General features: G+C 37.3%; 1 protein-coding gene across 12 annotated transcripts in view; it reads left to right on the top strand.

The window, feature by feature from the left end:
* The window catches only part of SEC24D (SEC24 homolog D, COPII coat complex component), a 185,173-nt gene that overhangs the window by 142,780 nt on the left and 26,299 nt on the right, over nt 1–16,094 (top strand). For 11 of the 12 annotated variants that reach the window (XM_071753506.1, XM_071753501.1, XM_071753498.1 and 8 more), the window contains 5 exons: nt 1,142–1,171; nt 1,478–1,744; nt 2,575–2,696; nt 6,182–6,293; nt 7,090–7,217. In XM_071753506.1, coding sequence (XP_071609607.1) covers nt 1,142–1,171; nt 1,478–1,744; nt 2,575–2,696; nt 6,182–6,293; nt 7,090–7,217 — 659 coding nt within the window. The remainder of the gene's footprint in view (nt 1–1,141; nt 1,172–1,477; nt 1,745–2,574; nt 2,697–6,181; nt 6,294–7,089; nt 7,218–16,094) is intronic. The other variant, XM_071753509.1, reaches the window with a different exon arrangement.

Genomic DNA, 16,094 nt, shown 5'->3' with positions numbered 1-16,094 from the left:
TCTTAGTTTACTTTTTCATCTTAATTTGTTTGCATTTCTTTTGAGGTTAAGACATCTTAAACCTAAGCTTTGTGGTTAAGGTGTGATCATATGATTCTACCGTGTAAATTACTTCCCACCACTAATTACATTTTATATCTGCTTTTCCTGAATGTTTCCTGGTGAAACTTATAATTTCATTTTAAAGGAGTAGAATTTAGTTAGCATCTTGTTTTGCTGAGGCCAGTGTGTTTAGGAGAATGCAGTTTGTAAAAATGACACCACTTTGGTTGATATCTTTAAGATATGTGTAAAGGTGAACTTTTTAGTTCTGGGTGCACTTATACTATGTCACTGTTCCTACCCTGGCTTTACAAGTTTCCAATTTGACTTGAATGAAACCTGCGTAACTACCATGACTCTGAATCCCCTGTACTGTTGGTAATAAAACCTTATACTTTCTTAACCTTAGAAAAATTATTTTACAGATTTGAATTTATCTATGAGCTACTGAACCACAAGTGCACAATTAACTCAGACCTTCTGATATAGGATAAAGCGTGGCCCAGCACCTCTAGAACACTTAATATATAATAACTCATTTATAGTGAAATTTTTTGCTTCCTGCCTTTGCTGTATTGCCTTCAGCAATAATAATGTAAATATATGTTCTGGCTTACTTACACACTGGAAGGTTGAGGTACCCTTCAGATCACCAAAGATACAGGTTCTTTAAAACTTTGCCTCTGTGTTGGGTTTTGTTCTTCTGATCTCTCCCTGTCTGTCAGTCCAAGTTGGTGTAACTTGTCAGGTGCTGAAATTCACAGCTTGTAAAGCTGTTCATACCAGCTGTGAACCTGAGCTTGTTTTGCATGTGATTTTTTTTTTTTTTTTTTTTTTTTTTTTCCAGTTAAGATCTCGGAGAGAATCTAATTCTGGATATTTTAACTTTCTTGAAAATTATTTTGCTGTAGATGTTTGGGGAAAAATACAACTAAAAAAATATGTGTTTTCTAAAGTTATAAATATTTACATATTGTAAGTCTCAAAAAACCCTGCTATTTCTGGGGTCCTCTTAATTCTAATTGGAATCTGGATCTTATAAACAACAAACTATTCTTCACCAGTGTGTATAAAATAATACTCATGTTTCATCTTCTAGCATCAAAACCAGAAGATGGTTGTAAACCAGGTAAGATGAGTAGATTTATCTTCAGTTGAATCTGTCATGGTGAAATGCAAATAGCAGACTAACCAAAAAGAAACTGCCTAAGAGAAATTGAACAAAAAAGATTTTGTTTTCACATTATGAAATTAAATATTTTCAAAAAGCAGAGTGATTTATGTGTATTCTGATCAAGGTTTGTCAAGGGCTAGCTTTATTCTCTCCCTATTCATCCCAGCTGCAGGGTTTTATTGAAAATAGAGCCAAAAGCAATAAAATTGAATGTCTAGCAGGACATCATTTTACACTCAGCTGACACAGTTTCTTGCTCAGGTCTTAGCACTACTCCAAGCTCTCGTATGTCTTCTGGGAACCCGGCATCTTTTCAGGGTCCACAGTTACCACCAGCAACCCAGCAGCAAATCGCTTTACCACCTGGATTGCAGGTTCCTCCACCAGCAAATAATGCTAATGGCCTTTGTGCTCAAACATTGCCCCCTGTGGCCAGATATGATGGAATCCTTGGACCTGTCCCCCCAAATTCAAACATGCAACAGCTTTCAGGACAACCTCCAGGGCCTGGATATCATCCTCAGCAAGGTAAAGAAAGATTTTTTTTTTTTTAATGTAATTAAAAAACACCACTCATGGAGTAACACTAATAGAACTGAGACCATTCACAGGGTCTGTTCTTCTGACTGGGAAAAATGAAAGTTTTATGCTTGTTTAGTAGAATGGGAAGATTTGCATTATTAGTCACCACATTCAAGACTTTGTTTTTACTCAGAAGTTGAGCAAGGACTCTCTTAAGATTGTTACAACAACAAGGAGATTAATTTCTATTAGGAACAGAATCATTTGGTTAGTAATGGGTAAAAGCACAATGTAATACAGAAAGCAGTTTTTCTTATACTCTGGAAGGGTGTATGTTTCTCCTTATAGTACTCTCATAAACAACTTTCAGAAATGTTTTACTATAGCAATAAAGAATTATAACTGAATACAATTAATTCACTTGACACAGGTGAGTAAAACAGATATTGTGACAACTAAATGCCAGCTATCTAGACCAGTTTGCATTGACTGATGTTAAGGGAGAGATTCTTGCTTATTTAATGGCCTGATTTGAGTAGCTGTGCTAATACTTGTATGTGATCCTACTTTTCATATACCTCAAAACTTTGGAGCCATTTATTTAAAAAATTTAACTTTGTTAAATTTTAAAAAAATTTAACTTTGCACTTAAATTTAAAACTCAGACTCCATGAGCCAAAGTAATCCTTCTTTTTTTTTTTTTTTTATTACTGAAAAAAGATAGGAAGGAAGAGTTGCATTTAGCTCTATGAATGAACTGAATGTCAACAACTGATGCTAAAAATTGATAATGCAACTTAAATGTTTTAATTATATTTTCATTTATAACTTTGCAGCAAACTATGGTCCTCAGATAGCAGGTTCTCAACTGTCTTATCCTGGTGCTTTTCCTGGGGGTCCAACACAGCTTGCAGGTCCACAGCAGAAGCAGCTTGATCCTGACTCTATTCCAAGTCCAGTAAGTAATATAACACAGATTTTCCATAAAAAGTAAACTTCTGCTACATTTAAGATAAAGGAATGACAATAGTAATATTGTATTTATTTTAATTGTTGAGTTTTTTTGTCACATAAAATTGCACTTGCAGGGCTTGGTTCACAAGCCATGTTGGTTCCAATTTTTGCAGTTTCTTAATTACATACAGTTTTATACTCTGTGCTGTCAGTTTTGGATAAATTAGTGCATAATATTAGTCTTGGTACTGAAGAGGCTTTATAGCTTTATCTAATAGGGAAAATGACCATGACTCAAGTGCCTTAATAGGAATTCTCAACAGTCAGTTCTTAGTATGACAGTGAGCATCACTGAAAGATTATTTGGATTCACTGAAGGTAATTACCTTTCCTTTTACTTGGGAAAGTTTGAAGGCTTTAACTAAGTAACAGATACCTGATGTAGGATTTGTGCATAAAACAGGTGTGTAAACTCTGAAACCCGCAATACCGGAAATACTAAGTCCTATGTCCCTCCTGGTTTAATTTCAGGATTTTCCCAGGCAACTAGAATTATTTGCCTTAGCACCTTCCAGTTGCTGCAGTCTTGTAAAGATTTCAGTAGCTTGTAATGTACTTAATGCTCAAGATTCACACAGGTTGAAGAGACTGGGCTGTTAAGGCATGCCCAAACTTGCAGTGATGGGACAGGGTCTCTTCTGCTTAGGATGGTGTTAGAGAAAACAAGGCTATGGTTGTGTCCATCTTAACTGAAGAGTGGAGTTATTAGCCAAAGGAATCAGATGCAAACTATAATTAACTTCTGTATTGAGAACAGCTGATTGAAATGGAGAGAATGTGCTGAACTCATGGGGAAAACGCATTCTGATTCAACATCTGTACTAGTTCTGGCAATCATTGAGGCAGGTCAAAAGGTCCTCAAAGAATTGGGATTCTTGAAGCACGTAGTGTTCTGCAGCTTTGGCCTAGAGCTTTCCATTAAAACGTTGTATTAACCACCACACTATAAGCTAGTGTGGGTGAAGGAATCTTCTGCTTCTATGCTCAATTAGTATTACTTTACAGGAAATAATTTGTGTTCCACTGAGATGAGGAAAAAGAACTTGTGTAAAAGCCTAACACTTTTTGGTAGGGAGCAGCCCTGCTTCCTTTAAAGTGGGATATTCTTTTGTCCTTCTAGAAAAGATAATTTATTTTACCCGGGGATGATTTTGATGTAAAATCCTCAGAATTTTGGAGGCCTGTTGATAATAACATAGAGGTTATTGTAATTAATGCAGTTGCCTCTTTTAAAAGCAATTTTCAAGTTAAATGTAATTGAAAACCATTGTGTGAAAAAAAATAAAATTAAGGTATGTGTAATTAACAGATGCCCTAAATGCCCTTACTAGGTCAGTCATTCGTAGTGTTTCAGCATGGTGTTCAAACCTAAGCAGGATAAAATGGCCTTGTTGAAGTGAAAAAAAAAAAAAATAAAAATTTGGGGGGAAAAGGAGGCCTGGCATGAAAGCATGGACTGATGTCTTGTTTCAATTACACATGTAGTATAAACAGCCTTGACTGTAACAGTGATGTTAAAATAGGTTAAAAGGTTTGTTTAAGCAGCACAGAGAGGATGAAAATGACATGTTTAAAAGAAACATGATCTGGGTCAATATCTGTAAAGGGCAAATAGCTAATTCAGAATGACGAATAAGTATGAGCATCTGCATTTCTCTTGTTATATTTACATTATATAATTACAGTAGTATTGCCAGATAAATTTACATCTTATCTGTAGCCACTGTTGATTTATATTTTTCTTACATATGTTAAAAGTTGATATGTGCTGTGACAACATCCATAAAAAGTAGCATCTGGGCTTTGTCTACAATTATTTCCAAGAACAATGATATATTTAGATCAGTTTTCTGCAGAATGCCATGGTAAATTGATCATTTGAAGAGCTAAGTCTGAAAGTGGTTTGCTTTCTTTAGCCAGCGTATGTTTTCAGAAGAAAATATTTTTCCTTCTAATGCAAGCATTAGCAATAAGTATACAAGCCAAGGAGGCAGGGAAAAGTAATCAAGTAGAAGATATAACACACTCTCTGAGGAATGTATTGTATATTTAAGTTGCAATAAAAAAAAAAATTGAGTGAAAAAAAGAAAGTTACTGGCCCTAGATTATTTCCAGTGTGTTAGGAAATAATCCTAGGACAATGATCAATAAGCAATGGGACTAATTTTGCTTTTTTCTCTGTTTGCTTTCCAACAGAAAGCTATTCTGAACTTCCTAGCTATTATAAATTCATATGCAGTGTAAAGATACAATTCCATGGGATAACAGCAGTGCTGGCGAAGTCTGTTTCAGAAATTTTCTGCTTCATTCCGTTTGCCTCACACAACTCTTGGGCTATACCATAAGCAAGATTGCTGAAAGGTTAGCTTCCTTGAGGGAAGAAGAGGAATAGTGGTATCTTAGTGGTTTGGTTTGTGGTGTGGAACAAAATGCAGCTTTATATAACTTCACTTGTATCCTGAAAAGAAATAAACAGGAATGAAGTGTGCAGAAGTGACAGGGGAGGAAGTGTATGGGAAACAACATTTTTCAATAAAGCCAGCTTCATGAGGATTTCATGTCATTACGTTACATGTAAATTGTTATAAACAAGTCTTCAACAGAGTAAATCAGTACATGATCAGAGCTGCCTCGTTTTAATAAAGCCTTCTGTGATTGTTGTTCTTTACTTTTTTTTCTAGGAGGAAGTTCACAACATGGTAGTTTGACCTAGAGAATGAAAACCCTAAGTTCCAGTGTGGAAATACTATCTAGCAGCCTAGAAGGCTTTCCTTGGGAGTTTAAATTGCTGCTTTCTAAATGGCAGTGCTGAAATACAGTTCAGCTAGAGAGGCAGTCTACTGTATAAATTATTTACTTCCTAATGACTCTGTGGATGGGCCTAGTCAGAAGGAATGAGGCCTGACTCCTCCCACTGTTGCAGTCTGAACATACCTGTACATTCATTTCTGAAGAAGCAGTTGGCACAACAGTGGTCATAAAATGCTAACCTGGTGTATGTGGCATCTGACTAAGGTGTTGCAGCCTTGCACTTCAGTTTGATGTGTGAGAATGGAAGGGTCAGATTCACAAGGAGTTAGCCATCACACTCCTCAGTTCCAGCTAGCATCTCTTGACGAGGTCTGTCCTCCTAGCAGTCAATATACTTACTGTAAACCACTCATTAGTTCACTGTATATAGGTCTTACTGCCTCTCAGGGTGGGTTCCCAGAGGCAGCCAGAGTTGTAAATGAGTTCTTCTGCTCCTCTGTCTGGGTAACTTTCTAGTAGTTAAGTGTCTTAGAAGCCTGCAATGTGGTAGGTTTATAGCACCTCTGTATAAGACAATGTGAATAGTATTACTTGGTGTAGATATTAGTGTAGCTGTTTATGAATGAAACTGAAAGTATGGCTTACCTTCCTCAGACTGTTCTTGCTTCTTGTCAACAGATTGAAGTAATTGAAAGTGATAAGGCTTTTAGGGGAGGGCAGATCTATGCTACAAACACAAGAGGACAGGTCCCTCCTCTTGTCACCACAGACTGCATAATCCAAGACCAAGGTAACTGTCCTTGTTACTGCTTTGGGATTATTTCTAGGTGAAATCAAATTTTTTAAAAAAAAGATACTAAGTTATCAACTTTATCGTCTGAAAATTATTTTATCATAGCTTGGATACACTGTATAAAACACAAACACATCAAGATTTTTTTGCTTTATCTGAGAATGTGGTAATGCAGTTCTGATGAGCAAAGAAACTCCTTTCAAGAAGGTGAGAAGAGTGTAGCTTGATGGTTAAAAAAGAAGCATAAAGAAGCTGATTCTGAAGCCCTGTTGCCTTTCTGAGCTCTTGTCTGCAGTGTACAGCACAGTTTCTCATTGTGAGAACTTGGGTAAATGTGCTGCAAGAAGTGGTGTGATGATTTTTGTCGCTATTTAGCAAGGTTAATCAGCATAGCGATTTTTACACGATGGTAACATTTTCTGAATCTGCTACCGCATTAGAGTAGTCTTAACAGTTGGTATTGGTCTGCAGCATTTCTAGTGTTTCATCCATAATATTTTAAGTTTCAAAAGAATTTCTGTTGAGGTTCTTTTTGCAAATAATTGAGTTTCTTCTTGATCTGTTAAAATTTTTGCTTTAAACTCAAACAGTAAGAAAAGACAGGGAGGGGCAGTGGAATGGCACAAATAGGAGAGATGGGCAGAATCTTATGTGGAAGGAAAAAAAAAGCATGTATCTAACTTTGCATATGCACTTGTTGCTTCGTGTTGTTTTGTTTTTTTGTGTTTCTGTTTTGGACTGGTGGGTTCTTTATAACAATTTTTCACTCTGCATGCTATGTTGGTTGTTTTAGGCCATGCCAGCCCTCGTTATATCCGATGCACTACCTACTGCTTCCCAGTGTCTTCAGATATGGCCAAACAGACTCGCATTCCACTGGCAGCTGTCATCCAGCCCTTTGCTATTGTTCCACCGAACGAGGTAAAGACTTAACGTGCATTAGTCTGACAAGGTCTCGTCTCTTAAATATTACAGACTTTTTTTCTCTGAGTGGATTGGGACTGAGGGTGTTTTACCTTTGTGGAGAGTATGGGTAGAGAGGTAGCAGAAGACTGTAAGATGCACCTGGGTCATGATACAGGTTCAAGGGATAAGAAGGGATAAGATTAGTTAAGAAAAGGTGATGTCTTTGTCATCTGAGCACCTGAGGATCTTGGTGTTTCCCCAGCTGCCTCTAGTTTTTGTCAGCTTTGTCAGTTGCTTGTTTTGCTGGAGTTGCACAGATAGGCAAAGACATTAGAAGGGGATGACCACAAGCGATCTGAAGTTAATTTTAATACACAGTTATATCCAAAAAAGGGCATTTTCCCCCTTTAGTTCTTTACAAAATAGCTTAGTTTCGCAACAGACTGAGGTGATGGTATTTTATACTTCGTTAGGCTGAGTCACAGAAAGAAGACAATGTAACCACCTGTATTTGTCACTCATTTGGAGGCATTAACCTAATCAATTATTTTTCTTATATTGCCATCTCTAATAGCCGTTCATATTCCAAGCATAGCCCTCGTTCTCTGCCAAGTATTTGTGGTTGGCAGTATCCTGTGGTCCTAAGACAGTTACCCTGGTTTCCTGGCATCTCCAAAGGATTGTATCAGCAGCAGGAATAACACTAGTTTTCAAGTGTAGCATTCAGCTGCATGATCATCTTTCTTGTTTTTCAACTCCTGCTTCCTTTCATTGCATGGCTTCTATATTCTGCAACAAAGGTCTGCAGAATGCATGTCCTTTTCATGTGCTGCACTAATTTACTGTCAGAGCACTGTTTGCTGGGGAAAAGAACCCCAGAGATTTCATGAAAGTTTTAGTGTGTGATTGTGTCTTCAAAAACTCCTCATAAAAGGCACACAACGTGAAAGTGTAATTATAATTGGAAAGGCTTTCTGCTTGGTTTTGCAGTCTTTCATTTTTCTTTAACTTACTGTAAATTCTGAGGAGGCTTTTGAAAAATGTTGGAAAAAAACCAGATTTTGTTCTTTGTCAGGGTGTTTAACTTCCAATTCAACAGACCTCTGTAGTTTGGATTGAGTTTTATTTTAGCAGGGTAGTAAGTAGTTATCTTGTCTGTGGTCCACAGGGAAATAGGATGAATTACTTGCAGTTCTGCAGATGCTGAGTCTTGCTGTTTGTCTGCTCGACAGCAATTTTGGGTTTCATTTCAGTTCTTGAGGAGAATGTGTAGACTTGGCTTATTGTGCCCCTGCATTTTCTTTTAGGTGGAACTCCTGCTATTGCTTCACTGCCCATTCACCAACCTTTACTCTTCACTAACCTTTATCCCACTATCCCTTTATATATGTGCCCAGGTGTCCAATTCTGCTTTCATGTTGGCTCTTCTTTTGTGCATCTTTCAGTTTGCCTCTAGTCATTATGTTCCCCATGCATAACTTCCCTGTCTCCTGTATAGTGTTTGTATAGGGTTGTCCTGGTTTGGACCAGGATAAAGGTGATTTTTCTGTCTTGTACTTTTGCTTTCAGCTAAGTCTCTTGTAAATAGCTGCACTTGCTGAAATTAACAGCAAGTTTCTCAGACAGTGTCTGCTTCTAGGACTGATAATGCTCCATGCTTATAGTTACTGCTAGAGACTGGTATGGAGAACTAAGGACCCTGCTCAGCTCTGAGGAATATTTTGCCCTCCGGAAGGAGAGGAGTAAAAAGGTCACACTTGAAGCCCTCCTTTGGGGAAGAATGGACAAGATAGGTGCCCAAAGTTGACCAGAGTAGTCCATCCCATACACGTCATACTCAGTATAAATTTGAGGGATCATGAGGGTCAAACCCCTTTCTTCCCTTCTTGCTTCCCCTTCTTTGCCTGTCTCTGTTTGCTCGGCATCCTGGGAGGATTCTGTCTGTTCGTCTGCCTGTGGTCCTGATCTGTGCCAGCCCATATCTGTGTGTTCCTGCCTCCAGCTCCTGACTGCTGCTGACTCCAGAAGTCCAACCTGGACTTTCCCAGGGCTGCCCTGCAGCCTCAGTGGTGACATGAGAGTTACTGAGGGAAAGGAGGGAGAAACATGGTATCAATTTTCCTGTATATTTGTATATATTTAGTAATTTTTCCTATTTATCATTACTGTTTCATTGAAGTTGTGTAGTTTATTTTCCAATTCATAAGCCTCTCTCCCTTATTCCCTCTCCTTTCTCTATCAGGGAGGGGAGGGAGATTAATAGAGAGCATCTGTTACTTGGTTTAATTGCTGGGCCAGTGTTAAACTGTGACAAGGGTGATGGATGAGATGCTAAAATCTAAATCTTTGCTGCATACCTAAATTAGCAGTATGGAAGAACTCTTGTACTTGACCAAGTTTAGGAGGGTTTTCCCATGGTGGGCAAAAAGATGTGCTCATTGATCAACCCATTCTTAAGTGTTAGTGCTCCCAAGCTGTTGGATTAGTGGAATTGGTAAGTGGAATTCATTAATCTGTAAAGAGCAGTGTATTTTTGCCCAGATTTTCTTCTTGGAAGAGGCTAAAAACAAAAAACCAGAAAATGTCTCTCAAAATTGGCAAAAATCCAGTGTGGAAAGTTCTAGTCTGAAGAATTACAGCATGGTACAGGTTACTATGGTAACTTGTCTTGTATTGCACGGTAAAGCTACAAGACTTTAAGAGGTGGTGTTTCAGTAGGAAGTGCTGAGATGTCTTACCTGAGGCAATTTTTTTTAAGCCTTTCCTGTGCCCTTTGTCTTCACTGCTGCTACCAAAATAAGATCTTGCTCTTAATATTTTCTAATAAAAATGGTCTTCTGTATTGGATGTATAGCCATTTAATTCTGAAAAGCCACTTGATTTGAAGAACTGGGCTTTTTATAGAGGTGGAATGCATTCAGGGGCTTATTTGTGTTTCTGAATTTCCTAGTATGGTGCGTTCTGCCTGCAACTGATGACTGCAAGGCACAGAATGTTGTTAGTTTCAGAGTGTCCTTTCTTAGGGATAGTGCCTTTTAACAATGCCTGCAGGTGATTCCTCATAAAATGTTAAAGGGCTCAGTACAAAGTGTGAATCTGTCTAATCTCTTAATCTCTTGATAAACAGAATGCTATATATACTAGCTGTTTAAAATAATTATTTTTTTTTTTGTTCTAGCCTTATAATGATTTCCCTTGATTTGTCTTTACAGCTTCTGCTGCAACTATATCTTTATTTCTGTAGTTCCTAAAATACTCAATGTTAGCACCTAGAGAATTTCAGTTCTGTTTCTTTTAAAAAGAGGAGGAAGAAAAGCAATTACTACAAGGGTTTAGTGGGCCATAGATGTGAAATGGGCACAAATGGTTCATGCAGCTGGTGTTATGGTTAGGAACAGCTGAGAAGCTGACCTGTCTCACTTGAACTATAAGGACTTCAGCAAATCTACACAGTATACATAATCCATTATGATGCATGTTACATAGACCATGTCTTTCTGTGTTAGTAAAGCCATATTAAAAAAGCTATGCATTATTGGGGTCATTCAAGTGTCTTAACAGACTTATGAGTGTTTCATAAATAGAATTCTTAATTTAACTGTTGTTTTGCTTTAATCACCACTCATAGTTGAGGATGAACTTAAAACAGTATATAAAATATAGTTGGATTTTGAGTGCTCTTTTGCCATAGAATTCATGTCTGTCTGTTTGGAGTTTTTTCTAAATGCCTTCACTGTTCTAAGACAGTAAGAAACAGGACAGATCTTACCTTGCTCCCATTTCCAAATAATATGAGGATTTAGTGCAGTCTTCAGATAGTTCTTCCTTTCTTGAAGACAGTCCAGAGTGGGGTGTTGGTGAGTTTATACTTTGACCATCAGAGCTAAGGGTTAAGTTGTTCTTGTCTGTACAGGGTATCAGAAGAAGGGCCTGAGAGTTTCTTAACCTAAAGCAACTATCTGTACAGGAAGGAATATGAAAGGAAAATAGGGGTCCCAGAGTTGTCAAAGATGTGTGCAGTGGAGATGATAGGCATCACTTTGCTGTCAGATAAGGAAAGCCTACTCCTGTTTGGAGTTTACTGTAGCTTCTGCAGGTTAGCAGTGTTTTGTTGTGCCAGATAGATACTTTTCATCTGTCTCTCTGATTTTACTCTGAATAATCACTAGTGCTTTTCACAAAAGCAAAGCAAGTGAAATGGATTTATTCAGAAAAGCCCCCAACCTGAAAGTTAGAGGGGCAAAATACAAGGAGGGTGTACAGTATCTCAAAGATTACTAGAAAAAAAGATCCAGTCCAAATTATAAACTAGTGAAATTATGTGTATGTTATATATTATTTGAAACAAAGGCTGCTAAAACAATCATATCTTCCTTGCGCAGTGTCCTAACAACTCTGGGCATTTCTGAATCTTATTTTTATGAAGTCCTTATTCATTATTTCTTAAAAATAACAGTTCACTTTCACTCTCCTGATTTGGATGATCTGTGGAAAGTATTTTATTGTTACAGATAAAGAATACTGTATCATTGTTTGACAGAATTTATTTTTAGTCTACCAATGCTTTAGCAACTGTCTATAAAAATAAACTAGCTCTCACAGTTATCATAGGCTAAGCCCTATATGAATTTGTTTTGGAGATGTAGGAATGTTTCCAAGGCCTGAATAAACCATGTGATCTTGATTTAACATTTAGTACCACTTGATAACAGAAGATAATTAAGAGTATTTTGTACTGTAAGAGCAAATATTAAAAAAACCAAATAATTATCTATAGTTTTAGATATTTAAATATCCTATATATTAAAAAAATTACTTTCTCCTTAGAAGTTTTGTATTGTAGTTCTCTACAATGTTCTTTCCTATTTACTTGATTTTTTTTAACAGATTTTTTTGTGTATTTTTAAATATTTCACTTTTCAATTTCTCATCAGTTAATTAACTCGTTAAAAAATGAAATTGAAAGATAATTACGTCTCAGAAATGCTGATGTTCACTAGCTAAAAGCTATTTGATCTCTTAAGGACAGCAAAATTTGATGGTGACCGATGCAGCTGAGCTTTTTGGAACATGATGATTTTCACAGGCATGATAGGATGATTTCCTAGGTAGAGCTCTAAGGTTAGCAGAAGCTAAAAATAGAGGGAGGTGAACAGTTAGCATGTTCTGCATCATTACGAATCTTTTTTTATTGTAGTTTCAAGGACCAAGTCAAATAACAAGGAGCAAATGTTCCTGTAGACCCCAAGTCTGTTTCTTTGTGTTTTACATAAGTAATTCAAATATATAAAAAAAAAATAAATAGGGATATCCCCATGGTTTTTCCATCTAACCTGGGCTCAGTGGAGACTTGGTTCTGCTACCTGTATTCTATAGCTAGTGAGAAGGACAAGCAGGCAGTACCTTTAGGTTGAAGCATAGTTTTATAGACACATATGCATTTATTAGTGGTTATGTGCTCATGCAGAACATTGGTTTGAGGAGACTAAGGACTGCTTAGTTTGCAGACAATACAAAACAATTCCAACTAAGCATGTTACAGTGTCTTTCTGTTAGGGATGTGTTAAAAAGCACAGACTGCCGAACAAATCCTTGAGGTGTTTGCTGTTAACATCTACCCACTGGAAAAATCCATCATTTTTTGTTTTACCCTTTGATTTCTGTCTTTTATTTAGTTATTTATTTACAGGAGGCCCTTCCCCCATATTGCCTGAGAGCTTTTGATGAGGGATTCTATCAAAATGCTTTTTTTTCCAAGAGGACTACATTCAAAAGGAGTATCAACTAACTCATGCTTGTCTGAATGAAGTATCAGAGCTTATTTTGAATACTGAATGACATTTTTTTCTTTTGTGTAGACTTCATATCACCATTTGTAGCCTAGTTATTCAAAATTACTAACATCTTCTGACAATACTGACCTTCTCTCCAGTGCAGGTAACAAAAGCTTCTTCCTTTCAAATAAGTACTCCACAAGAAAAACAGCAGCTGTTCACTAGTGAGGAGGTAATATTTTACTATCTTCAGATTGTAAGTGGGACAGATTGCTTTGCACGCTCAGCAGTTCTGGTCTCTTGTTCAGTATCCAGCAGAGAATGGGAATGATTTTTGTTCGTGTCTTTGAGATGCACTGTCAAAGTAATCTGTGCTAGTTGTCATGCTTTTCTAAAGCACAGTGAGAGCAGAAGCCATGCATGCCACATGATGGAACTTAATAGATAAGACACTTAATCTGACAATATTGAAATTCTTTTTCATCCTTCAGGAAAGGGGGGGCTGATCATCAAGCTATTTGCCAGTTTGTACAGAAGAGTTCATTGCTTCCATTAAAACTTACACATGTACCAGTACAGCACTGTAGATTGCAACTAGGTCAGTTAGTTTCAGGATAGGGCCATGCTACTAGACATTTCTCCTTGTTCTTAGGAATGCGTTGGTATTTTTATGACCAATCCATTGTCAAACTATTTGGAACAATCAGTTGACATAGAGACTGTCCAGGTAGCATAAATTTGTATTCACTCATTGCTGTGTACCGTGCTCATAAATGTGAGCCTAAGCACTATTATTTCTTCCATTTTACAGATGCTAAAATAAAAACAAGTTCCAAAGCATCCTTGTTGATGCTTTCATTTGGGAGAGAACTGAGTCTCTGGTCTCATAGTTAGGAGTCTGCCTGGGCTATGGAGCAGGATGGGTATTTGGTAATATTTGTGGCTGTGTTGTATTTTAATTTTTTCAACTAGCTAGTGCTAGGTTAATCTCTGGGGTTTTTGTGTAGTTCTGGGGAGCCTGACTCTCCCATGCATGACATGAAGAGCCCAGAACTCTCAAACATTTCCAGGTGCCTCACCCAGAATGTTTTATATCCCTCTGGAGGCCAGTGTGTGCAAGATTATGTGGTTTTTGCAAAGCCAAATATGGGGGTACATTTATCCTGTAGTAGAGGAAGCTTGACTTATGGAGTGTGCCCTTTGGTAGTAAGGCATGTGGAATTGGATTGCTTCCCAAGACGACTTCATCTAGGAAGTTTATTGTTAACTTTAACTTTTATTTTTTAATTTTTTAACTTATTTTTGTTATTGTTGTTGTTGTTGTTGTTATTATTATTATTATTGTCAGGTTTTAACTGTGCTCTGTAACTACAATGAACTTTCAGAGCCAAATTTAAGCAAAGGCTTTGACAGCAGAGCTTTTCCAAATTCAAGAAAATGTCCTGATTTAGGTGAATTTTTGCCTTTTTTTTAGTGTGCTCTTTAAAATATTTCTGTAGGATGTTGTTCCATGAACCATTTCAGTTATAGTAAGGAGGCAAAAATCCTTCCTTTAAGTGAATAGAATAGCCTGTATTTACATTCTGATACTGCCAACTCTGTTCAGTTAGTTGCTGAGTATGGATTTCAAGGATAGTCTGAGGTGTGATCTACTGAAATCAATAACTAGTTTTCTGTTTATTTTACTGCACGCTGGATCATATCCCATGCGCAGTGTTATCTTGAAATTCAGCTACCTTGTCACAGTATTTTTTGCGCTGCTGCATATGCAAGCGAATATTCAGCCTGGGTCTGGAGGGTTTTTAATCAAGAAGGTTTGAACAGGATTCATGGGGGTTTTATGTGGTTGTAAATATCAGGATAGAGTCAGAGATGCCGTCAGGTGTTTAATGTTCTAGCTGTGCTGCAGTTATGCAGACAATCAAGGAAATAAATGGAAAAGTATCGTGCTACAGAAAATACTCAAACCTGCTGTGAACCCTGCACAGGAGACAGTGCCAGTTGGCTTGAATCTTCAGCTGAAGAGGCTGATAGTGTTCGATATCTGAAAACCAAAAATAGGCAAAATAATTTTGATCTTCAGAGGAAAAAGCTTCAGATAAAAGGCAGTAGGAGCATCACACATCACAATGTTTTCTTGACATTTTAATGTGAATCACAAAAGCAACTGTAAACTAAAGGATTATATGTAGACTGGTTAATCTTTCTCAAAAGCAATCTATAATGATATAATAACAGAAAACAAAACCCTTCAACAGTCCTAGGAACGAAACAGTTTGGTTCATGACCTAGTACTCTTTCCAAAAGCAGCAGTGCTACAATTCAGAATTTTCTTTGATCATCTAGAGGGTTTTTTTCCTCGTCTTTTCTTTGTACTAATTAAACACAAGATTAAATTGGGGCAGTAATACTGCACTTGGTCAACAGTTTTTTCCTTGGTTCATTAAAAAGTTTTTCCTGTAGTATATCTTAAAATTCTCATGAATGTTTCAGTAACTAGGTTTGCATTAATGTCAATGGAAATAATAACTCTAGAAACAGTGCCTTTCTGAATTTCTTGCCCTGCCAGGTTTGTATCTTTGTTTGGGTTAATCAGTCATGAAAGTGCTGTGTTTTGCTGTATATTGGGAATAGTGCTGGGGTGTTAAATGCACCTAAACGGTGGTGAAATTAAAGGCAAAAATGCATTTCCCAGTGTAGACCTGGTTACTGCTAGGGTCTGTCAAGGAGTGAATGGAAATCTGCCTGGTCTGTGGTAGGCAGGAAAAAGCAAAGCCAAGATGTGGTGTCCATAGCCTGTGGAGATTTGTCTTGCAGTGTAGTTGCAAAATGTTTTCTTGTATGGCAGTTGGCAATCAAAACAGATGCTGTATATTTTTTGTTGTGTGATAAATGGCCAGTTTTCAAGCAGTGTTTGCATATGCCTTTCTTGTTCTCTAGAGACAATTTCTCTTACAATTTTTCTCTTTACAGTTGCTTTCCAGAGATGTGCTATGATGATCTTGCAGTTCTTTACGGTTCTTACCCCTACATTTATAATTTCCAGCTGTGGCCCTAATCCTACAATATGGATATGGTGATGCTTTGCAGGCATCATAGGGAACCCTCAGGCGTGGGT

This window comes from Heliangelus exortis, chromosome 10, assembly GCF_036169615.1.
Source record: "Heliangelus exortis chromosome 10, bHelExo1.hap1, whole genome shotgun sequence".
Lineage (NCBI taxonomy): Eukaryota > Metazoa > Chordata > Aves > Apodiformes > Trochilidae > Heliangelus > Heliangelus exortis.
This window is presented reverse-complemented; position numbering and strand designations above follow the sequence as displayed.